Source organism: Platalea leucorodia, assembly GCF_965183815.1.
Source record: "Platalea leucorodia genome assembly, chromosome: W".
Classification (NCBI taxonomy): domain Eukaryota; kingdom Metazoa; phylum Chordata; class Aves; order Pelecaniformes; family Threskiornithidae; genus Platalea; species Platalea leucorodia.
In genome coordinates, this window is record NC_138859.1 from 42,611,341 (window position 1) to 42,633,075 (window position 21,735).

A 21,735-nucleotide genomic window follows, 5' to 3' on the forward strand; every position below is an offset into this window, starting at 1 on the left:
TTTATACCATATTTTATCATGTTCTACATTGGTGAAAAGCTTCTGAAGGTGTCAATAACTCCCTCTAAGTACCCTTTTCCACAGTCTCTTTCAGTACCTTTATTACAGAGAAGTTCTGCTACATGGTTTCATACAGATGGTCCTCATACACTTGGGATAACATGTTATCCTAGAAAAAAAGAAAAAGCAAACCCAACATACTTTCAAGATCAAAGGAGCTCCTGATCCTTCCTAGCCAGTTAACACAAGGGATGGCTATTCTATCATCTGATGAGCAAGTGTTTTCTTCCACTTCTTCTTTCATTGCCAACAAATCTTATGGTTCTTTCTCTGAACTAAGAATCCCTCTGAAACTTCCCCTCACTACAAACTACTGTCCAGTTTTGTCTTTGTTTCTACAGTAACCTGCCTTGATAAGCACCTAGTAGACACTTTCCATGATGGTGGAAGTAAAGAAATGGAAAGAATAGGAAGCTTAGACTTCTCAACTGACAATTTGCTTGTAATACTAGCCATGTTCTACAGATATATGCCCAGATCACTGGATCAGTGCAAAAAATTAACAAGCCAAACATTTTCAGACTTCTATCCAATGCTTTGCCTGATTCATGTTCGTTAATAACTAAACTCATACCTTTTTTGGAATTCTCACTGGAGAGATTAATCTGCTTTTCTGACTTTTATAAAAATTGATTTATTATTATAGTAGGCTGACCCCAGCCAGCCAAGCACCCACATAGCCACTTACTCACTCCCCCCTCTCCCAGCAGGACAGGGGAGAGTAAAGGAAGAACAAAAATGAGAAAACTCGTGGGTCAAGATAATGACAGTTTAACAGGAGAAAGAAAGAGGGGATAAGAAATAAAAAAGAAAAAACATAACAATGCAAAAGGAGTCACCTGCCACCTCCTGACACCCTGCCCCTTGACCAACATCGTCAGTGTAAGGCAGGATGCTGCCCACATTCCAAGGTATGATTCTCTCAAATCACACTGCCACTGGTGGAGCCAAGGGGTGGCGTGACTCCTACCCACATTCAAAAGGCATTTGCACGATTGGCTGTTGCTGCCAGATGACCTGGACAGCAAGTGTCCCTGGCAGTCCACCGGAGCCATGGCATCACTTATGATCCTGTGTTTGCTATCGGTGATTGGGTGAGTCACTGTATGGGGACGTTGTTGCTCCTCTTTCTTACCGCCTCAATAAAACTTTTTTTTAGAACATGTTGTCAGACTCCATTACTGTTCGGACCACACCTCCCACAAACAGACTGATGCCCACCCAGTCTCTGAGCAACAGCTACTTTGGAAAGACCAAACCCCCATTTTTTATTGCTGAGCATAACATTACATGGCATGGAATACCTCTTTGGTCAATTCAGGTCAGCTGTCCTAGCTGTGTCCCCTCCCCACCTCTTGCCCAGCCCCAGCCTACTCACTGGGCTGGGGCAGAGTGGGGAAAAAGGGAAAGCCTTGACACTGTGCAAGCACTGTTCAGCAATAGCCAAAACACCGATGTGTTATCAATCAACACTGTTTTGGTCAAAAATCCAAAGCACAGCACCATATGGGCTGCTATGAAGAAAGTTAACTCCATCCCAGCCAGACCCAGTACAATTATGATGAAATTGTAACAGTCGGCGAGGAGCACAGCAGCAGCAACACTAAGTTCCGCGGAAACCCGCGGACGTGCCGAGAGTCCAGCCGGGAGCCGGCAGCTCTCGCGAGCGAGGGTGACACGGCGGAGGCGTTGCCAGGAGCAACTGCGGGAGATTTAAAGGGTCCCTAGGGAGCGCGGCGACCAGGGCGTGGCGCGTCAGTTCGCGCAATGAGGGCGAGCAGGAAGGGCCCTGCCACTTCAAACGGAGGCAGCAACCCACTTATAAGGAGCTAAGAACAGCAGGAACCATGGTATCCACCCGGCAAAAAGCTGCGCTCTCAGTCTCAGGGTCCCTCGCAGCCCCTCCAGCTGCAAGAACTGACGCAGCCGCCCAAACAGAGCCTTCAAGGGAACATGCAGCCGTCCAGGTCCCAGGTTACAGGGAGTGCCTGAGTTTCAGGTCAGTATCTGACGGCAGCAGTGAGCTCACCTGTGGGAGATCTGCCCAAGTAAAGGAGCTGCTCAGCCTGGTGATGGAGCTTCGAGAGGTGTCCAGGCTGAGGAGTATCAGGGAGTCAGAGAAGGAGATTGACTGGTGGAATTGTACTCTACCATCCCTGAGACAGATGCACCAGCCAACTGCAGCACAAGAGGTAAAGGACCCCCTACCCTCTCACCACCAGGCAGAAGGAGGAGACCCAGGTGATGGGCATGAATGGAAGCAATAACCTTACTGCTCGGAACAGCAGGCAAATCCACTCTCAGCCTGCCTCACCTTCCCAGGTGCCCGTACACAACAGGTACGAGGCCCTGGAATCAGATGGGCAGACAAGTGATGATGTGGACGTAGGTCCTTCTGGGATGGAGGGGTCGTCTAGGCAGCCTACCCCCCACATCACAACCACTCACGTTAAGAAAAAAAGAAGGGTAGTTGTCATAGGTGACTCCCTTCTGAGGGGAACGGAGGGTCCCATATGCCGACCGGACCCAACCCACAGGGAAGTCTGCTGCCTCCCTGGGGCCAGGGTAAGAGATGTCACTAGAAAACTCCCCAGTCTGGTAAGGTCCTCAGACTATCACCCGCTATTAGTTCTTCATGTCAGCAACGAAGAGATAACAAAGAGAGAACAAAGAGAAGTCCTAAGTCAGTCAAAAGGGATTTCAGAGCCTTGGGGCGGTTGGTTGAAGGATCAGGTGTTCAGGTGGTGTTCTCTTCGATCCTTCTGGTAGCAGGGAAGAACAGTGAATGGAACAGGCAGACCCAGCTGATCAACACGTGGCTCCGAGGCTGGTGTCATCGGCGGAACTTTGGGTTTTTCGATCATGGGATGGTCTAACCAGGTCATAACCAGGTCTACCGACATCCGATGGGATGCACTTTTCTCAGAAGGGGAAAAGGGGTTTTGCTCAGGAGCTAGCAGGGCTGACTGATAGAGCTTTAAACTAGATTGGAAAGGGGGAAAGGGACAATACCAGGCTCGTCAGCGACGAGCAACGGGAGGGCACGCCAAAGTTCGAGGAGCTGCGTGCTAGTGAGATTCCTCAGGCTGCTCCACGAGCCAACGGGCACAATGAACCGCACTTGAAGTGTTTCTACACAAATGCACGCAGCCTGAGGAACAAGCAAAAGGAGCTAGATGCCTTGGCCCAGTCCCAGAGATACGACATCATAGGTGTAAGTGAAACCTGGTGGGGTGAGTCCTGTGACTGGTGTGCCGTGATGGATGGGTACAGGCTCTTCAGGAGGGATAGGCAGGGCAGGCGAGGCGGCGGGGTGGCATTGTATGTAGTGGAGGGGCTGGAGTGCATGGAGCTAGCAGTCGGCGATGGCCCAGTTGAGAGCCTCTGGGTAAGGATTAAGGGACAGACAAATAAAGCGGATGTCGTTGTGGGAGTCTACTAGAGGCCACCCAGCCAGGATGACGACACGGATGAGTTATTCTTTAAGGAACTAAGGGATGCTTCTAAGTCATCTGCCCTTGTCCTTCTGGGGGACTTCAACTTGCCAGATGTCAACTGGGAATACCACACAGCTGGTACAAGCAGGTCCAGAAGATTCCTAAACCATCTGGATGATACCTTCTTGGTACAGGTACTAAGGGAACCGACCAGGAAAGGTGCCTTCCTCGACTTGCTGCTTACTAACGGAGAGGGTCTCGTGGGTGAAGTGGCGATTGGTGGCTGCCTTGGCCACGGCGACCATGAAGCAGTCAAGTTTAAAATCTATGGTAACAGGAGGAAAACTGCCAGCAAGCCCTCAACTCTGGATATGAGGAGAGCTGACTTCAGGCTGCTCAGGGAACTACTTCGTAAGGGCCCCTGGGAAAAAGCTTTTGAAGGTGCTGGGGTCCATCAGTGCTGGTCACTTTTTAAGTACCACCTGCTAAGAGCACAGGAGCAGGCAATTCCAAAATGTCGGAAGTCAAGCAGGCGCGGTAGAAGGCCGGCTTGGCTAAGTAGGGATCTTCTTCTAGAACTAAGGCGAAAAAAGAAAATGTATGGCCAGTGGAAGCAAGGTCAGGCGACATGGGAGGACTACAGAGATGCTGCTCGCCACTGTAGGGAGGAAATTCGCGCGGCCAAAGCTCAATTAGAGCTGAAGCTGGCCAGTACTGTGAAGGACAATAAAAAGGGCTTTTTAAAATATGTTAATAGCAAAAGGCAGGCGAGAAATAACATTGGCCCGTTACTTGATGAGCATGGTCACCTCACAAACAGGGACACAGACAAAGCAGAGACATTTTAATGCTTTCTTCGCCTCGGTCTTCAACACCGATGATGGGCTCTGGGAGCCCCAGAGCCCTGGGCTAGAGAACCATGAGTGCGAGAATGATAAACTCCCAGCCAACCCCGAACTTGTGCAGGATTTGCTGCTCCAGCTGGATCCCTATAAGTCAATGGGGCCCGATGGGATTCATCCGAGGGTACTTAAAGAGCTGGCTGATGTCATAGCGAGACCTCTCAATGATTTTCCAGAGCTCTTGGGAATCTGGAGAGGTCCTAGCTGACTGGAAGCTGGCAAACGTTGTCCCAATCTTCAAGAAGGGCAACAGGGATGACCCCGGTAACTACAGGCCTGTCAGTCTCACCTCTGTGCCTGGCAAAATCATGGAGAAGATTATTCTGGGAGTTATTGGAAAACACCTGAAAGACAATGCAGTCATTGGCCACAGCCAGCACAGATTCACGAGGGGAAAGTCCTGCTTAACAAACTTAATTTCTTTCTATGACAAGGTTACCCACCTAGCTGACCAAGGGAAGCCAGTCGATGTAATCTTTTTGGATTTCAGTAAAGCCTTCGATACTGTCTCTCACAGTGTCCTCCTGGACAAAATGTCCAGCATACAGCTGGATAAACACATAATGCAATGGGTGGGCAATTGGCCGACGGGTCAGGCTCAAAGGGCTGTAGTAAATGGGGTTACATCGGGCTGGCGACCAGTCACTAGGGGGGTTCCGCAGGGATCCATCCTGGGGCCAGAGCTCTTTAATGTCTTCATAAATGACTTGGATGCAGGACTTGAAGGTTTGCTGTCTAAGTTTGCCGATGACACTCTCGAGGGCAGAGAGGCCCTGCAGAGAGATCTGGAAAAATTAGAGAGCTGGGCAATCACCAACCGTATGAAGTTTAACAAGGGCAAGTGCCGGATTTTGCACCTGGGACATGGCAGCCCTGGATGTACACACAGGCTGGGGAACGAGAGGCTGGAGAGCAGCCCCGCGGAGAGGGATCTGGGGGTTCTGGTCGACGGCAAGTTGAACGTGAGCCAACAGTGTGCCCTGGCAGCCAGGAGGGCCAGCCGTGTCCTGGGGTGCATCAAGCGCTGTATTGCCAGCCAGTCGAGGGAGGTGATATTGTCCCGCTCTACTCCGCACTGGTGCGGCCTCACCTTGAGTACTGTGTGCAGTTTTGGGCCCCACGGTACAAAAAGGATACGAAGCTACTGGAGAGTGTCCAGAGGAGAGCTATGAAGATGGTGAAGGGTTTAGAGGGGAAGCCATATGAGGAGCGGCTGAAGTCACTTGGTCTGTCCAGCCTGGAGAAGAGGAGACTGAAGGGAGACCTCATTGCGGTCTACAGCTTCCTCACAAGGGGAAGAGGAGGGCCAGGCGCTGATCTCTTCTCCCTGGCGACCAATGATAGGACCCGAGGGAACGGCAGGAAGATATGCCAGGGGAGGTTTAGGTTGGATATTAGGAAAAGGTTCTTCACCCAGAGGGTGGTGGAGCACTGGAACAAGCTCCCCCAGGGAGGTAGTCACAGCGCCAAGCCTGACAACATTCAAGAAGCATTTGGACAACGTCCTCCGACATATGGGGTGAATTTTGGGGTTGTTCTATGCAGGGACAGGAGTTGGACTCAATGATCCTTGTGGGTCCCTTCCAACTCAGGACATTCCATGATTCTGTGATTCTATGAAATTCCTGATGCACTGAAAAGTCATCATAAATCTCTCCCCACCCCCCCAATGCAATTAATGTTATCAGCCTCAATGAACACACGTTGGAGGAGGACCTTAAATTGGAGGCAGCTGTACTGAGTGACAACCCGCCCCCCCCTTCCCCCAAACTTCAGGAAACATCATGTACAGAAGTAGCAGCTTGCCTTTCTCAATGGAATAAGAGAAACAATTAAGTGGATTTTGACTCCAGTTTTCATTCTAAATTTGTCTTTAAGATGCACTTGCTGAAGGGTTGGAAGAGCAAGTTGAAAAAACTCTCAGTTCTTCATTGAAGATGACACTTGTAAGTCACAGACTACATGCCTATGATCCAGGCTCCATTCCCTTATTTATAGTAGTCTATTGCTTTTAGGCCTAATTTATTCTTCACTATTAAACTTTAATGCATGACATCTGAAAAACTTCTAGCACCCACCTGCCTTGCTGTTATGCATTTCTACTTATGTGTCTACTTACTTCTACTTAGTGCTCTTTCTTGGGACAGGGAAGGAACCAGTGCTGCTGATGCAGAAGAAAAGACTGACTCCTCTGTTCTATTCTAACTCCTTTTATTTGTCTGAACACTCCCACTTTACTTAAATAAGTATCCTTTCTGTAGTACCTGTTTGAATTGAAGTAGCAAAATGGAGAACTTGACTAGTTTCAAATTTGTTTTTCAAATTGTTAACAGCAATGAATGCTTTCTCTTTGTATTCTCTACAATGGCTTTGTCTATTGGCTCCCTATCAGTTTTTTAAACCAACTATTTAGACCAAAGATAGTGACCAAGTCTATGTGCCCACCTTTCACATTCAGAGACACAGCTGTCTATTGTGTTTGCTACCCTTGATAGCTACATCAAGGATCCACTGGAGGTATCCGCTACTACTACAAAAAGAGAAGCAATCATATCTTTCCTTAGAAATCATGCATACCGTATTATTGTTTTAGAATTCTAAGATCAACTCGTTGCTGCAATTCCTTTGCTCCAAAGCTTTTCTCAATAGAAATACAGTCCAGGTTATTGTTAAATCTATGTATGAGAATCAATATCTTCATTACACAAGCATGCAAAGTGGTAAATCTGAATTAGAGTTGACATGAGTTAGAGATAGCCAAAGAGTAATTTTGTTAGGCTCAAATTATTGCATGAGACAGAAGACGACTTGCAATCGCTTAGCTGATCTTTACTTAAACTTCTCTGGATACACTGACAAAGTCCAGCTAACATTCAGTATCAATGTGACAATTGCCAAGGGAAAAAAAAAATTCAAGTGCTGCTACAGAAACACAATATTCACATGGTACATACTTTTCCTTTTAAGAAATCACTTGAAATTATAGTTGAAAACAGTATCTCAGAGTAGATTTCCTTGCTTACTTGGGGAGGGGGGGCACAGCATCCCAAGTCACCAGTAATAGGTTAAAAGTTAAAAATACTATCAGTAAAATTATTGAGGTCTGTTATTCAAGCTTTATTTTGGTATACAATCAAGGCATAGTATCTTTTTTAGATCCCAATTCTGACCAGTCCTTGAACTAGTCAGTTTAAAAAAGCTAACAAAAGAACAATGACATTTATCAATTGCTGACATGTCATGAAGTAAATGGGAATTGCACTCTATGAGGAAAACTGCACAAGTTGATGACTGATGAACATCCAAACTCAATATGCCACAATCATGTTTTTCTCTACCAAGTGCTCCAACAAAGAATTTACAGACAATTTTGAAAAAAATCTTGACTTCTTACAGAATTTACTAAGCTTGCTTACCATCTATGTGATAAACTTCTCTTCTACTTTAGCAGGTAAGAGAGGAAGAATTTTACAATCTTGAAGAAAGAAACAGCATCCAATTTCTTATTAGACTTGTAACACCGATTTCAGACACATTTCAGAAAACTTAAGAACATGCTATTTTAAATGTTGGATTATAACTACCATTTCTATCTTTTGTCTTCTTTTATGTCAACACAAAATACTTAAAGATTTTTTCACTTATTCTAAAGCAGCCAGGACTGCTGACATTATTTGCAATTGCAAAGATTCCCTTAAAGCAAAGTATACAGAGGACAGCATTTATTATTTTTATAAATAATTGATGCTTCACTTTCTTCACAGGAGAAGCTATGTGAGAAATCTCCAGATGACTGTATTTGTTCTTTAAGTAAAATAACTGTTTCTTCAGAACTTCCATTAAAAAAATCCATGTTTTTTCCACTACTAAGCTATTGGACTTATTTGGGTTTCCCACAACAGATATGTTTCTCTCTTACCTGAAACTTCTTCTAATGAAAGGTTATAAAAACCTCTCTCTGAAAACAGGTAGTTATAGATATATATTAACCACTTATTAACTACTATATTAACTACAATATATTAACTACTATGCTTATCTGTAGTCCCCCAGAAGCCAAAACACTGTGCACGGTGTCAAGGTTAGACAGCTAATACACTTGAACATAAGCATTTCAAAACATTTAATTCTCAAATTCAGATAGTATACAGAAACATTCTAGACTATATACTGGAATGCTTAACTAATGTATACACTATTTTAATCCTAATTAACTTCAAAGTTTTTAATCAAAATTTATTATTATCCAGCATAATAGTGATTTTCCCTTTCCTTTAATCTAAGAATGTAATGTCCTTGCAATACCACTAAAATTACATTATTAAAACAAAGCCATTCAGCTTATAGAATAGTTAAGGTTGGAAGAGGCCCCTCAAAATCATGCTCAAAGCAGGGGCAGCTACAGCAAGGGAAGCTCTCTAGGCAACCAGTTCCAATGTTCAAATCACTCTCACAGTAAAAAAGTATTTTCTAATCTTTAAATGGAATTTCCTGTATTCCAATTCCTGTATTTCAATTTGTGCCCATTGCTTCCTCTCCTGTCAGTGAGCATCACCAAGAAGAGTCTGGCTCCCTCTTTACTCCTTCTTGTCTGTGTCTGGAAATGGTTTCCAGGATTAGCTGCTCCAGCACCTTCCCAGGGATCAAGGTGAGGCTGATTGGCCTGTAGTTCCCTGGGTCTCCCTTCTTGAAGGCAGGGGTGACATTTGCTTTCCTCCAGTCCTCAGGAACCTCTCCCAGTCACCACGACCTTTCAAAGACCAATTGAGAGTGGCCTCGCAATGACATTGGCCAGCTCCATTAGCACTCATGGGTGCATCCCATCAGGTCCCATGGACTTGTGTGCATTCAACTTGTTTAAATGTTCTCTAAACTAATCCTCCTCCACCAAGGACAAATTTTCTTTGCTTCAGACTTTCCTTCTGGTTTCAGTAGCCATGATTCCTGAAGGCTGGTCTTGCCAGGAAAGACTGAGGTGAAGGCAGCATTGAGTACCTTGGCTTTTTCCATGCCATTTGTCATCAAGTCCCCTGCCCCATTCAGCAGTGGGCCCATGTTTTCCCTAGACTCCCTTTTGCTGTTCATGTACTTGTAGAATCCTTTCTTGTTACCCTTCACATCCCTTGCCAGATTCAACTCTGGGTGGGCTTTGGCTTTCCTAACCCCATCCCTGAACACTCAAACAGTGACTCTCTATTTCTCCTGGGTCTCCTTTTCCTGCTACCACTTTTTATGCTTGAGTTTAGTCAGGAGCTCCTTGTTCATCCATGCAGGCCTCCTGCCACCTTTCCTTGATTTCCTGCTCATTGGGATGGACCATTCTTCAGCTTGGTGATTCTTGGAAAAAAAATCAACGAGCTCTCCTAGACCCCTCTTCTCTCCAGGGTCTTATTCCATGGGATTCTTCGAAGCAGATCCCTGAAGAGGTCAAACTCTGCTCTCCCAAAGCCCAGGGCTGTGATCCTGCTTTTTGCCTTGCTCCCTTCTCACAGAAGTTTTATTGTTTGATCCAGATTCCCCATGCTGCCCTGCTAATACAACTAAGACATGACCTGGAAAGACTAACTCCAGTTTCAGAGTTATTTTTGATGCCTGTTCAGTATTTGCACTCCCCTCTAACACTCATAAAAATGATAGCAAAAATGTGAGCAGTAACACAGACAATTTTAACAGCTTCATCTTTTCTATCATCTACTGCAATTCTAACATGTGATATAGTGTACTATAACTTCAAACACTGCCCCAAGCTAATAACTTACCTTGCACTGGCTTCAAATGTTTAAGATGAAATTTAAGTTTTGTGAACATATAAGCTCAGTTTTAACCCAATTTACTTTTCAATAAGATTAGCACTAGATAAACACCTTGTCCAAGTACTATTTTTTAGGCTTATATTAACTGCTGTTAAGATAACTATCTGAAAGTTGGAGAAAAAAGTAGTACCCACATTTCAGATTAAAAGCACTGGCTAAACATACTTTAGTTGAGTACTTACTGAATACTGGCCAAATTTGAAATAAGAAAATATACTCAAATTCAGACAAATGTACAAGTGATAAACTTGTGCACCCAAAATCATGAAACAAATTTGTTCTTACATCTTTTGGAGCACCTGAGCCATCACAACCCCATTCGTTAAGTCTTCCACAGTCTGGCATGGTGTTTCAATGTTAAATGTCTGGATCTGAAGAGGAAGGGGAAAAAAGAAGTTATTTTCTTCTTTTACTTTTGAAAACCTTTTGGTGCTTATTTTATTTGCTGTTGTTACTTAGAATAAAAAAGTACACATTTAATGTAAGAGTAGAGAGGTAGAAAGTTTTAGATTGAATGGCAATCAGTAAAAAAAACTGGAGACGTTGCTTAATAGCTTTATTTTTGCAACCAAAAACATTCCAAACTCAACTACACTCAACTATAGCATATTTCTAACAAAAGGATTTCTGAAAGCATTTTTTAACACACTGAAAAAAGTTGGAAGCCAATGAGACTTGTGTTCTCCCATGTAAGCATTCTGAAAATCCCACTTTCTCAATGATGTAATGTACATAAGAGAACTGGTTAAAAACAAAACAAAACAAAACAAAAAAAAAAAAACCAACACCACTGATCACTCAGAACTCCTACATGTTCCAGAAAGACGTACTCCAAATCTAACTCCTCTGTAGTATGAGATGGAAAAGAGCATAATTATTTGATTACTAGCAGGTCTTTACGCTGCTAGTTTTCCAAATATTTTGAAGCACTCAGTTATTACAGTAACAGACATTAAGGGCTGTATACAGAAGAGTTTCTGGTCTGTAGATGGAGGTTAAGATACAAGATGCAAGCACTGCTAATTCAGAAGTATGGAAAGGGAATGTCAAGGATCATATATATATGATGACATGGGGCCTGATAGGATGCACCCACGAGCGCTGAGGGAGCTGGCAGATATCATTGCAAGGCCACTCTCAAAAATCTTTGATCAGTCATGGTGACTGGGAGAGGTGCCTGAGGACTGGAGGAAAGCAAATGTCACTCCTATCTTCAAGAAGGGCAGGAAGGAGGACCCAGGAAACTATGGGCTGGTCAGCCACACCTCCATCCCTGGGAAGGTGATGGAGCAGCTAATCCTGGAAACCATTTCCAGGCACATAAAAATCATCATCCAGACATAAAAATCATCAAGAGTAGTCAGCATGGCTTCAGGGTATTTATATAACAAAAAAACAATAGAGCAATTGTGATGATAAAATGAAAATACTGTATACAATATTTTTGAATAGCCTGAGCCAAAATCAACACTTCTTTCTGAGCTTTCATCTACTTAATCATACTTTGAAATAATTTATCCAAATTCCTTTTCTTATTCTCTTTAAAAAAAGATCATTGGCAATATTGTCAATTGCAAATATACTACAACTTTCTTTATGCACATTCACATTTTTTAGGACACATACATACACACCTCACCAAGCAGTGATGAATTTCAGAAACACCACAGAAAAAAACTGTCTTTTAAAACCAGAAACATATCATAGAACAAAATATTGAGAACAGAGTTTACAAGAGGTGAACCACTAGTTTACCCTTCGGAGCATCAAATTCTAAAAACCTATATCTCTACTTGCCCAGTGTCAAAATAATATAATATATATGTCAAATAATATAATCATATAAATACATTCTCAGAAAAAAACCACAACCAGTGTTAGTCTTCTACAAGGCTCTTGAGGAAATCTAGATAACAACATAAGAATAATACCAAAGAATAATACCACTGTGGGGCAGTCTGTAAGGCTTCTTCCTGGCAACAAGGCCTGGATAACAACCACTGATAAGATAGGGATGTGAGTGTAACAGTGGGTGTGAATGGAACACCCACAACTGTCTAAGAGGGTATTTGCCCCAAACTGATAACAATGATGATAACCATCAGCTGGATTAAACAGGAACCAGGGAATTACAAAAGAGAAGCACGGGGGGGGGGGGGGGGGGGGGGGGGGGGGTGGTGGTGTTGGGGTTGTGTCAGCGTAAAAAAAGAAGTAGAAAAGAAGCAGTAAAATTTTGCAAATGTGGAAAAAGAAATGGCAACAGAGAAACAGTGAAACTGGGTTTGATGCTGCCAGAAGTGGCCCTGCTGGCATCACAACCTCCACCTAGGCCTAGCAAAGCAGCCTCCTCCCTCATGAGTAGCCTGCATCCAGCTACTGGACTGGCAGTACAGGGTACACCAAGTAGGGGTCCACCCCTCGGGGTGCAAAGGTGACCTCTTGGGGGGCTTTCTCACTGGCATGTGCATTAGCAGATTGTAGGGAGCAGCATGGGCACACCTAAAGCTGCAGCACCCGCATGTTCCACATGAGGGGCATGCAAGTAGGGTAACCCACACTACCAGAAGGGGAGGTGTGCTTGTTACTTCCATTGTTAACTCTGTGTGTGCATGTGTGATTAGTTTAGGAGTAGCAACAGAAGCATGTTTAGAAATATGTAGGTGTTTATTAACATTTTGTTGGTGTTTAGTATTGTGGCTTATCTGTTGTATTATTGATATGGATTCTGAATGTATAGCTCAATTATTGCTGTTTAATCATGTATTGTTAATAAATCAATAAAACACTTTGATCCTCATTTGATTTAAATCATGTCAGTTGAAAAGTTTTTCCCTGCAACAATCCACAAAGTTTAATCTATCAAAAATAATGCAACTATTCTCTAAAAGCAGACATTGGTAATGTGGCAGAACAGCATTCAAACCCATTAAGAAAACCATTGTTATCACAGATGAAGACTGCCAGATTACTGGAAAACTGAATAGCACCAGAAAAGTACACCTCATTTAACCCCTATTTAAACAATGTTTGACATGCAAAGGTGTATAGTTTTTATTTGACAGCATAAGGCAAAACAAAGTCCTTTAACTTCTTGGATAGGGTTTGGAGAAGAAAGCTGATAAGACTAGTAGTTCAGATTTAAACACATTTCAAACATTATGTTAAAAAGCATAGATGAACACAGATAACAGTTGTGCTCCTGCAGAATAAAGAAGTCATTTGAAGCCCAGAACTCCACCTTCTTGCAGGTATAGCTTAGATGAAAAGCACCATCTTTATTGACAGATGGAATAAAGAACTCTTCCCCCAAAGGTACTGTGGTGGGTTAACCAAGGCCAAATACCCACCCAGCCACTCACTCCCTCCCCCTCCTCAGCAGGACAGGGGGAGAAACTAGGATGAGAAAGCTCGTGGGTTGAGATAAAGACAGGGAGATTGCTTACCAATTATGGTCACAGGCAAAACAGACTCAAATTGGGAAAAATTTATTTAATTTAATTTATTGCCAATTAAAATAGATTAAGGTCATGAGAAACAAAGACAAACATTAAACCACCATCTTTCCTCCCCCCTTTCTCATGCCCAGCTTTACTTCTTGTCCTGGTTTCAGCTGGGATAGAGTTAATTTTCTTCTTGGTAGCGGGTATGGGGCTGTGTTTTGGGTTTAGGATGAGAACAATGTCGATGATACACTGATGCTTTGGTTCTTGCTAAGTAGTGCTAAGCTGTTGCTAAGTGGCGCTCACACCGGTCAAGGACTTTTTTCAGCTTCCCAGGCTCTGCCAGGTGCACAAGAAGCTGGGAGGGGGCACAGCCAGGACAGCTGACCCAGACTGGCCCAAGGGCTATTCCATACCATGTGACGTCATGCTCAGTATATGAGCGGGGTGAGTTGGCCGGGGGAGGGGCAACGATCGCTGCTTGGGGGACGGGCTGGGCATCGGTCGGTGGGTGGTGAGCAATTGCAGAGTGTATCACTTGCTTTGTATTACTATTGTACTATTATTACTTGTTTTTATTATTATTATTGTTATTATTACTATTACTACTGTTCTATTTTAATTTTACTTTAGTTATTAAACTGTTCTTATCTCAACCCACGAGTTTTCTCCCTTTTGCCCTTCTGATTCTCTCCCCCATCCCACCGGTGGGGGAATGAGGGAGCGGCTGTGTGGTGCTTAGTTGCTGGCTGGGGTTAAACCACGACACTTCTTTACTCCAGACTCCTCATCCACCCCAAGCAGCACAGTGCATAACAGTTTGTCTCTGCCGCTCCTTCCCTCTCACATTTTCCCCATAATAAAGCTAAGAATACCTTCTTGCCTGTGGCAAACAATCTCCCTCAAAGCTTTATCTTATGTAACCCTAGAACAGAGGAAAGGCTATGCCCCATTAAATGCTCTGCAACTCTGAAATATGCAAAATACAGACTTTAATTTCCCAGATCTTCTAATACACCAGAAACATAAACAGTGTAAATACACACTTACTTTCCAGCTTAGATATCTAAATTCAGTTCCCAGACAGTCTTAGCTCCCAACAGTCAATGAGACCTCCACAAAGAATATACAGTACTAGTCAGAAGCTTAGTTAGATGGCACAAATAATATCCATGAGCTCCTTGGTGCAGATATGATATCACCCTCAGAAGAAAAAATGAAAGCCTACAACTTTGTGGTTGGTGATCAATGACTAGAACAAAGAGGCTTAGCTAGTCTCCTGCAATCCTGTCATTCACAAGAAACCAAAACAGGCACTTAAATTATAGGCTACACAGGAGACACACAAAGACCAAAAGTACTATAGCACAAAAAGTAAGGAAGTAACTGAAGAGGAAAGGAAAAACATATCTTAACTAGTGGATTCCAGCAACTTTGACTTACTTCACAAAGGGACCTTACAAAAAAAATTCACAAGTACCCTTCTTGAAGGATCAAAGTCTCTATCAGGAGTTGCTCAGATGGCCTCTAGATCTCATATTAATGCAGGCAGATCCTTCCAGTTTGGAATGGGTACTGCATAGAAGACACAAACACCACACTGAGGAAGTTTTTCAGCCAAAAGGGAGAAAGTCAAATAGAATAGTAAGGATCGATACCACATAAAGAGCTAGAAATACTTTCAAAACGGAAGTAGCCAAAAGAGAGGCCTTGAACAGTATTTACAAAATGCCCACTTCATAGAGAGTTTTAGCACCTCTGCCAAGGAAATAAGCATCTAAATTCCTCTACCTGCAGAAAGTATTTTTATTTGGCCTTCAAGACAAGAAGAAAAGAAAAGTAGGTAAGGTACAATTCAATGGAGGCAACATACAACAGTATAACATACAACAGTTACCATGACAGGGGAGGGACAGTTGCTGACATCTCCATTGCAGTCTGCTACAGAAGACCAGCCAGCACTGACCTCTTTGAGGAAACCTGCTGGTTAAATAGCAAGTGCTGAGCAACCTTCCCCAGTATTAGACCTTAGCTCTATGTTTGATAAAAATACTAAAAAACAACACACGCTAAAAACAACACATTGAAAAGCCTGCAGTCATTCTTATTTCAGATATGGGCATATTACAGTGCAACTGCCACATGCATGTATGAAAACTCTCCAAGGTCTTCAGACATGGCCAGAAGATATAATTGAGTTCAAAACACTCCTGATGCAACACCCACAGCAAAGAACCTCAGTGTCTGTACCTTGATCAGTCATAAGTTTTAAAACAGAAAAGATGCTGTGTACCTCTATTAGATATGCTGAAAGAATTTTAAAAACACAGCAGGTTTACTCCACAGCCACACTGTTCTAGACTGCTTTGGTTGCAATGCTGTTTCGGTACCTATACTGTATTGCCTAGAGTAGTCTCAGAAGAGGTTTTTGGGAAATTTTGTTTGGTAGGATACTAATTCTGCAATGACAGTGGGCTGCAAACACTGCTAAGGCTTAGAACAATCAGTTCTGATATGTTAGTAGTTGGGCTCCAGTCCCTTGCTCAGTTTCACTCCAGTTGCTGCTACCCTGGCTGCCTCAAGAACCATCATGGCAATCTGCTGAAACAGCAGGAAACAAAAGCTTTCTCAGGTGTTTAAAACCCTGAAAAAATATTATTCAGGAACATATACAACAATGCTCTAAATCCAAAAGATAAATGAAATCGAGCAATGCCATAATAGAATCAGAGAATGGTTGAGGTTGGAAAGGACCTCTGGAGGCCATCTTGTCCAACTCCCCTGCTCAAGCAGGGCCACCTAGGGCCGTTTGCCCAGGACCACGTCCAGACGGCTTTTGAATATCTCTGAGGAGGGAGACTCCACAACCTCTCTGGGCAACCCCTTCCAGTGCTTGGTCATCCCCAGAGTAAAAAAGTGTTTCCTGATGTTCCGATGGAACCTCCTGTTTTTCCATTTGTGCCCATTGCCTCTTATCTTGTCACTGGGCACCAATGAAAAGAGCCTGGCTCTGTCCTTTTTGCACCCTCCCTTCAGGTATTTATATACATTGATGAGACCCCCCTGAGCCTTCTCTAGGCTAAACAGTCCCAGCTCTCTCAGCCTTTCCTCATAGGAGAGATGCTCCAGTCCCTTAATCATCATCGTGGCCCTTTGTTGGACTCTCTCCAGTATGTCCATGTCTCTCTTGTACTGAGGAGCCCAGAACTGGACACAATACTCCAGGTGTGGCCTTACCAGTGCTGAGTAGAGGGGAAGGATCACCTCCCTCCACCTGCTGGCAATGCTCCTAATGCAGCCCAGGATGCTGTTGGCTGCCTTTGCTGCAAGGGCACGTTGCTGGCTCATGTTCAACTTGGTGTCCACCAGGACCCCCAGGTCCTTTTCTGCCAAACTGCTTTCCAGCTGGGTGGCCCCCAGCATGTACTGGTGCCTGGGGTTGTTCCTCCCCAGGGGCAGGACTTTGCCCTTCCCCTTGTTGAACTTCATGAGGTTCCTGTCAGCCCATTTCTCCAGGTCCCTCTGGATGGCAGCATGACTCTCTGGCGTATCGGCCACTCCTCTCAGTTTTGTGTCATCTGCAAAGTTGCTAAGGGCACACTCTGCCCCATCAGCCAGATTATTAATGAAGATGTTAATAGAATCACAGAATGGTTGAGACTATAACAGAACTCAAATAATAAACTTTAACATAACCCAAAATGGTGAGGGGAGTATTAAAAAATAAAACTAAAACATTTATAGGTAAAGTGGCTTGCTCTGGTTTAAAGATATCAAATATAGTAATCTCAGGCATGCAATATATGAGACTTGAGGGATATTCTCATCCATCAAAAGCACAGGTTGTCAGAGAGGAGCAATTTCAGGTTGCCTACATCAATGCCAGCAACACAGTTTAGGTTGAATAGTTTCTCAGACCTCTTTGCAAAGCCTTATCTCCTCAAAACATTGACACACCAGTTGAAGTACTTCATTATGGATGTGAGTTGCTTTTACAAGCAATCCAGGAGGTTAAACCAGTTCTTAAGAACAAACAATTTTTCCAGCACAATAGATCTCAGATGACCAGTCTTTTCTAAGTTGGAACAGCTCTTTTGCCATCTAAATGAGCAGTTTCCCAAGAATCATTAGGAGACTTGAGGGAAGAGCCAGACAAAGAAAAGTTTTATTTATTTATATTACCCATTTCACTTGAGACTAAAAAAAACTCAAGGTCTCTTTTGCAAGTTTCATGTCTTGCAATTTAAGGGGAGATGCATCCCAGCCAATCAAGTGAAAAACCAGCTCAGCCAAAACAGTTTTTAAATCCAGGTAGGGCCAGAACAAAAGCTAATTCTGAATCACCTTTATTTTTTTTTTTAAATATGAACTGAGCCATTTTCAAAGCCACATTCACACAAAAATATTGAAATGGGTAAAATAGCAAAATAATCCCACACATTCACCTAAGAAACACAACTGTGTTGACTAATTCCAATGCCATTTAAGAATTATTTACAAATATTTCTGCTAACCAAAACCAGAAGAAGCTAGGTCAGCATGCAAAGAATGGGGAAAAAAATTTAAAGGGTATAGATCAGCTGGAATATTTAAATGGTCTGTGGGATGCTAGACTTCAGGGATACTGCTTGGTCCATCTCTATGGACCACTCCTACAGAGATGGACAAGGATCCATCTGCACAGATGCAATTTCATGATCAAGGAGTGTAAATACTTACTATTGCTTAAGAATGATCACATGTCCAAGTACATAATTCCTACAGATGGACAATGCCATAGAGCAGAATTAACATTTCAAACTTTCCCATTCTTTCCTGTTCCTTGTCACAAGGTGATTTTTTTAATGGTTCAGATTTGTAAAAAAAGTTCAAAAGTAACAATAAAGTTTACCACTGAACAAACTGACTGCCTCATCTTCAAATTTGAAACATGGCAGGGACAATCACTAGTTGGTTCCAATACTTTTCAGTGCCATGCAAGTTAAAAAAAAAGAAAAAAAAATTTTTCCTAACAGCTCACAAGCAGATTTCATCTAGATATATTGGTCCTCATCCCCTCCACAAACAAGAACCTTTATTTTATTATACTTCATTTTTTATCAGCACTATCCCAACTTCTACTGGACCTGAGCACACGCAGAAGTTGAGCAAGACAACAGTCCTTTAGAATACATATAGAGCATTGTTTCATATAATATTTAGCTGTACAGAGAAGCCTCCTCTCCCCCAAAGAAGCCTTTGCCTCTAACTATGCATTTTGTTAGTCCTCTAGCTAGCTAGCAAATACTTTAATGTTATGAAATATTTTTTAGCATTTCTGAAATTTTATTTAAATTAGTTTAAAACCAAATTTGAACAGCATATTTTAATTGTCAGACTATTTCTAGTCCTAAAATCTCTTTAATAATTATTGACACAGACTTTCATATAGCAGCTTTGCTCTAACAATACAAAGATATTTTAATCAAACCTAAAATTGGATATGAAGTAGGATCAACAGATCAGATCACTCTTAACAGACCACTACGATACAAGAGAAAAATAAATAATTACAATAGCTCACAAGGATATTGGTTGCATGCAGATGATGGGAAGCACAGCAAGAGTTAATTTGTAGGTTATTTGAAAAGTTAAAGAGCCAAGAAGCAATTTGGGACTGGGCGGGTGGGGAAGTGGGAAGCATACATAAAAGAACTAAAGGAGGAGCACATGGATGCTAGCAACATATAGCAACAGGTCTCTTTCTATCATCCCCTTGTAAACCTTCCTTCCTTGTACCAGTCTTAAAACAAGCCTTTCACTTGGCTTTTCTTTCCCAGGGTTCATACACACGTATGCTTCCTCATGAAGCTCAGCAGTACTCTCATGTCTTCTCCAACATCTGGGGGGGAGGAGAGGGAAAAAAAAATCATAGAGAGCAAAAAGGAGGACAAATAACAACCTTGGTTAAGACACAAGAATTATCAGGAATGCAAAGGAAAGAGAGACCCTGGTGCAGCTAGGGCATAATATAAACATCTCTTCCCATAAAATTCAGTCTTGTGTACATTCCAAGCTACCCACTCCCTTTTAACAGGTATTGGATGTCCCTTCCTTATCCACTTCGATTTTCACAGAGAAACATAAATCATCATTTTTATACTCCAAATAATTTTCATGAACTTCACAGCTTACTCCAGCTCCCACCTTTTACAGGCTAAGTTTCTAAAAGCCAAATGAGTTATTGTTGAAAATAAACAGAAATGTTCCACAATTTCATATAGTAGATATTTACTTGGCAATTTTCTTAATGTGTGTTTGGGAAGCCAATGATTCTAGAGAGCTAAACCAGCAAGTCGACTGCTAATGAAATGGCAGTTTCACAATTATGTTACAGTTACACAGGTATGTTCCATGTCTCAAAATACAAAGTAGCTGCAAACACACGTTCAATGTCTGGTAAGTTCTGGCTGTCCTGTGAGTAAAAGCACACCATGAAGCTACTGATGCATGCAGTCCAGGTCGAAAACAGGCAACGGTTAGGAAATACAGCACAAGAACTTCGCAGCTATGAACAGGACAGGCACAAGACATGAGAGGCCGGGGATACACAATCAAAGCAATGGATAACAACTTGCCCACCAAGTCCAGGCACACGACAGGAAGGAAATACACACCAGACTCTCCGACACACTGAAACCTGCTTACTCCTGTGCAGGCGCGCGCGGGGAGCAAGCTCCTTTGTTTTTCCCGGCAGAAGCAGAGTTAAGGCTATGGAGACCTCTACGTACTGAGGTTACGACTCCCCATCCCGCCCCGGGGCTTTGGTCAGGCGGGGCAGGTCCACCGGGGCTCCGCCGACCCCAGAACTCAAACCCATCCGAGAGCGAGGGTGTGTCCTGGGACGCTGGGACTGCGGTGACAGAGACCCCGGAGCCACCCGTAGAGCCGCGGAGAGGAAGACCGGAGAGGGCGGACAGACGCGCACCGCAACGGATGACTCCAGCCAGACTACCTTGCTCCAGGCGAGGCGGCCTACTGGGCCCAGGCACTCACCCATGTAAGGAGGCTCTCCCCAAGCTCGGCCCGTTCTAGGCTGTCCACGTTGAACATAGCGGAGCACAGTGATCCTGCAGCCACCAAGGTAACTGTTATAGGCTAGATCAGTAGCCAAAGCGGTACTCGTCGCCTTTTCACCCCGTCTCAAGCCAGGCTGCAGTGCAGATACGTCACTACGACCTACCAAAATCTGCCCGCTGGTTCCGCCTCCGTCACTGCTACTATGTCACGCTAACGAGGGCGGGGCTAAAACTAGCAATTCAGTTATTGCAGTACTCCACAGAGAGAGGGTTACTTATCGCTGTCCTTTTGGTACTTAGGGAAAGGGGAGTTGGTGGCTCGGGATGTGGTATTGTCTGCTCGTTCGTTCTGAGGGTGAATCTGTCTTTTTCTCCGTTTACTGGGAAACCCTTTCCTTGGGCATGCGCCGTTTCTTTTTTCTCCGGTTTCGGGGGTAGGTTTGTCTGCCGTTCCGGGCAAGCCCTGCTACTGTGGGGGCACTCGCATTGCTCTGAGGGGGCCCTTGTGGGATTGGTGTCCCGGAGCACCAACATCCTGTCCCCAGGCAGTCTCTGAGTGCTGGTGGACTTCAGCTCTGCGGGGAAATGAAAGGGGTCTAGGCTCCTCAGGGAGGCCCCTAAAGGTGGATCGCACAGAGCACTCTACTCGCCACACTGTGCCAGGATGGCCTGGGCACCCTTGTGTTGACAAGTGTGAAAGGTGCGTTGCTTGTGTCTGTATGCGCATTTCAGCTGAGACACTTATTGCATGCATATATTCTGCATAAGAGACCTTAGGAGGTCACTAGTGATATTTAACTGATATTGGAGCACATGCCTTAGCAAAGATGATGCTATGGTTACTTTTTCTTTTATAGAGTTTGCAATGGCAATTTTTGTTTATTAAAAAGTAAGTTCCTTAAGAGGGCTAGAAGTCCTCTGAAGAAGTCCTCCACAGGTTGACTTCACTTGCCTTATATCTCTCCTTTGCTGTAGTCCTACAGTCTGAATGCATAAGTGGGAACTAATTTAGTGGGTCTCCGACA

General features: G+C 43.6%; 1 protein-coding gene across 1 annotated transcript in view; it reads right to left on the reverse strand.

Annotated features, from left to right (window-relative positions):
• Positions 1-20,829, reverse strand: part of LOC309601585 (protein Hook homolog 3-like) — a gene marked incomplete at its 3' end in the record, with an annotated part of 117,592 nt that extends 96,763 nt beyond the window's left edge. Inside the window, exons 1-2 of the mRNA XM_082334686.1 lie at positions 20,688-20,829; positions 10,498-10,583 (exon numbers count right to left, since the gene is read on the reverse strand). Of these exons, the coding sequence (XP_082190812.1) occupies positions 10,498-10,583; positions 20,688-20,744 (143 nt within the window). The 5' untranslated portion in view covers positions 20,745-20,829. The remainder of the gene's footprint in view (positions 1-10,497; positions 10,584-20,687) is intronic.
• Between the last annotated feature and the right edge of the window lie 906 nt (positions 20,830-21,735).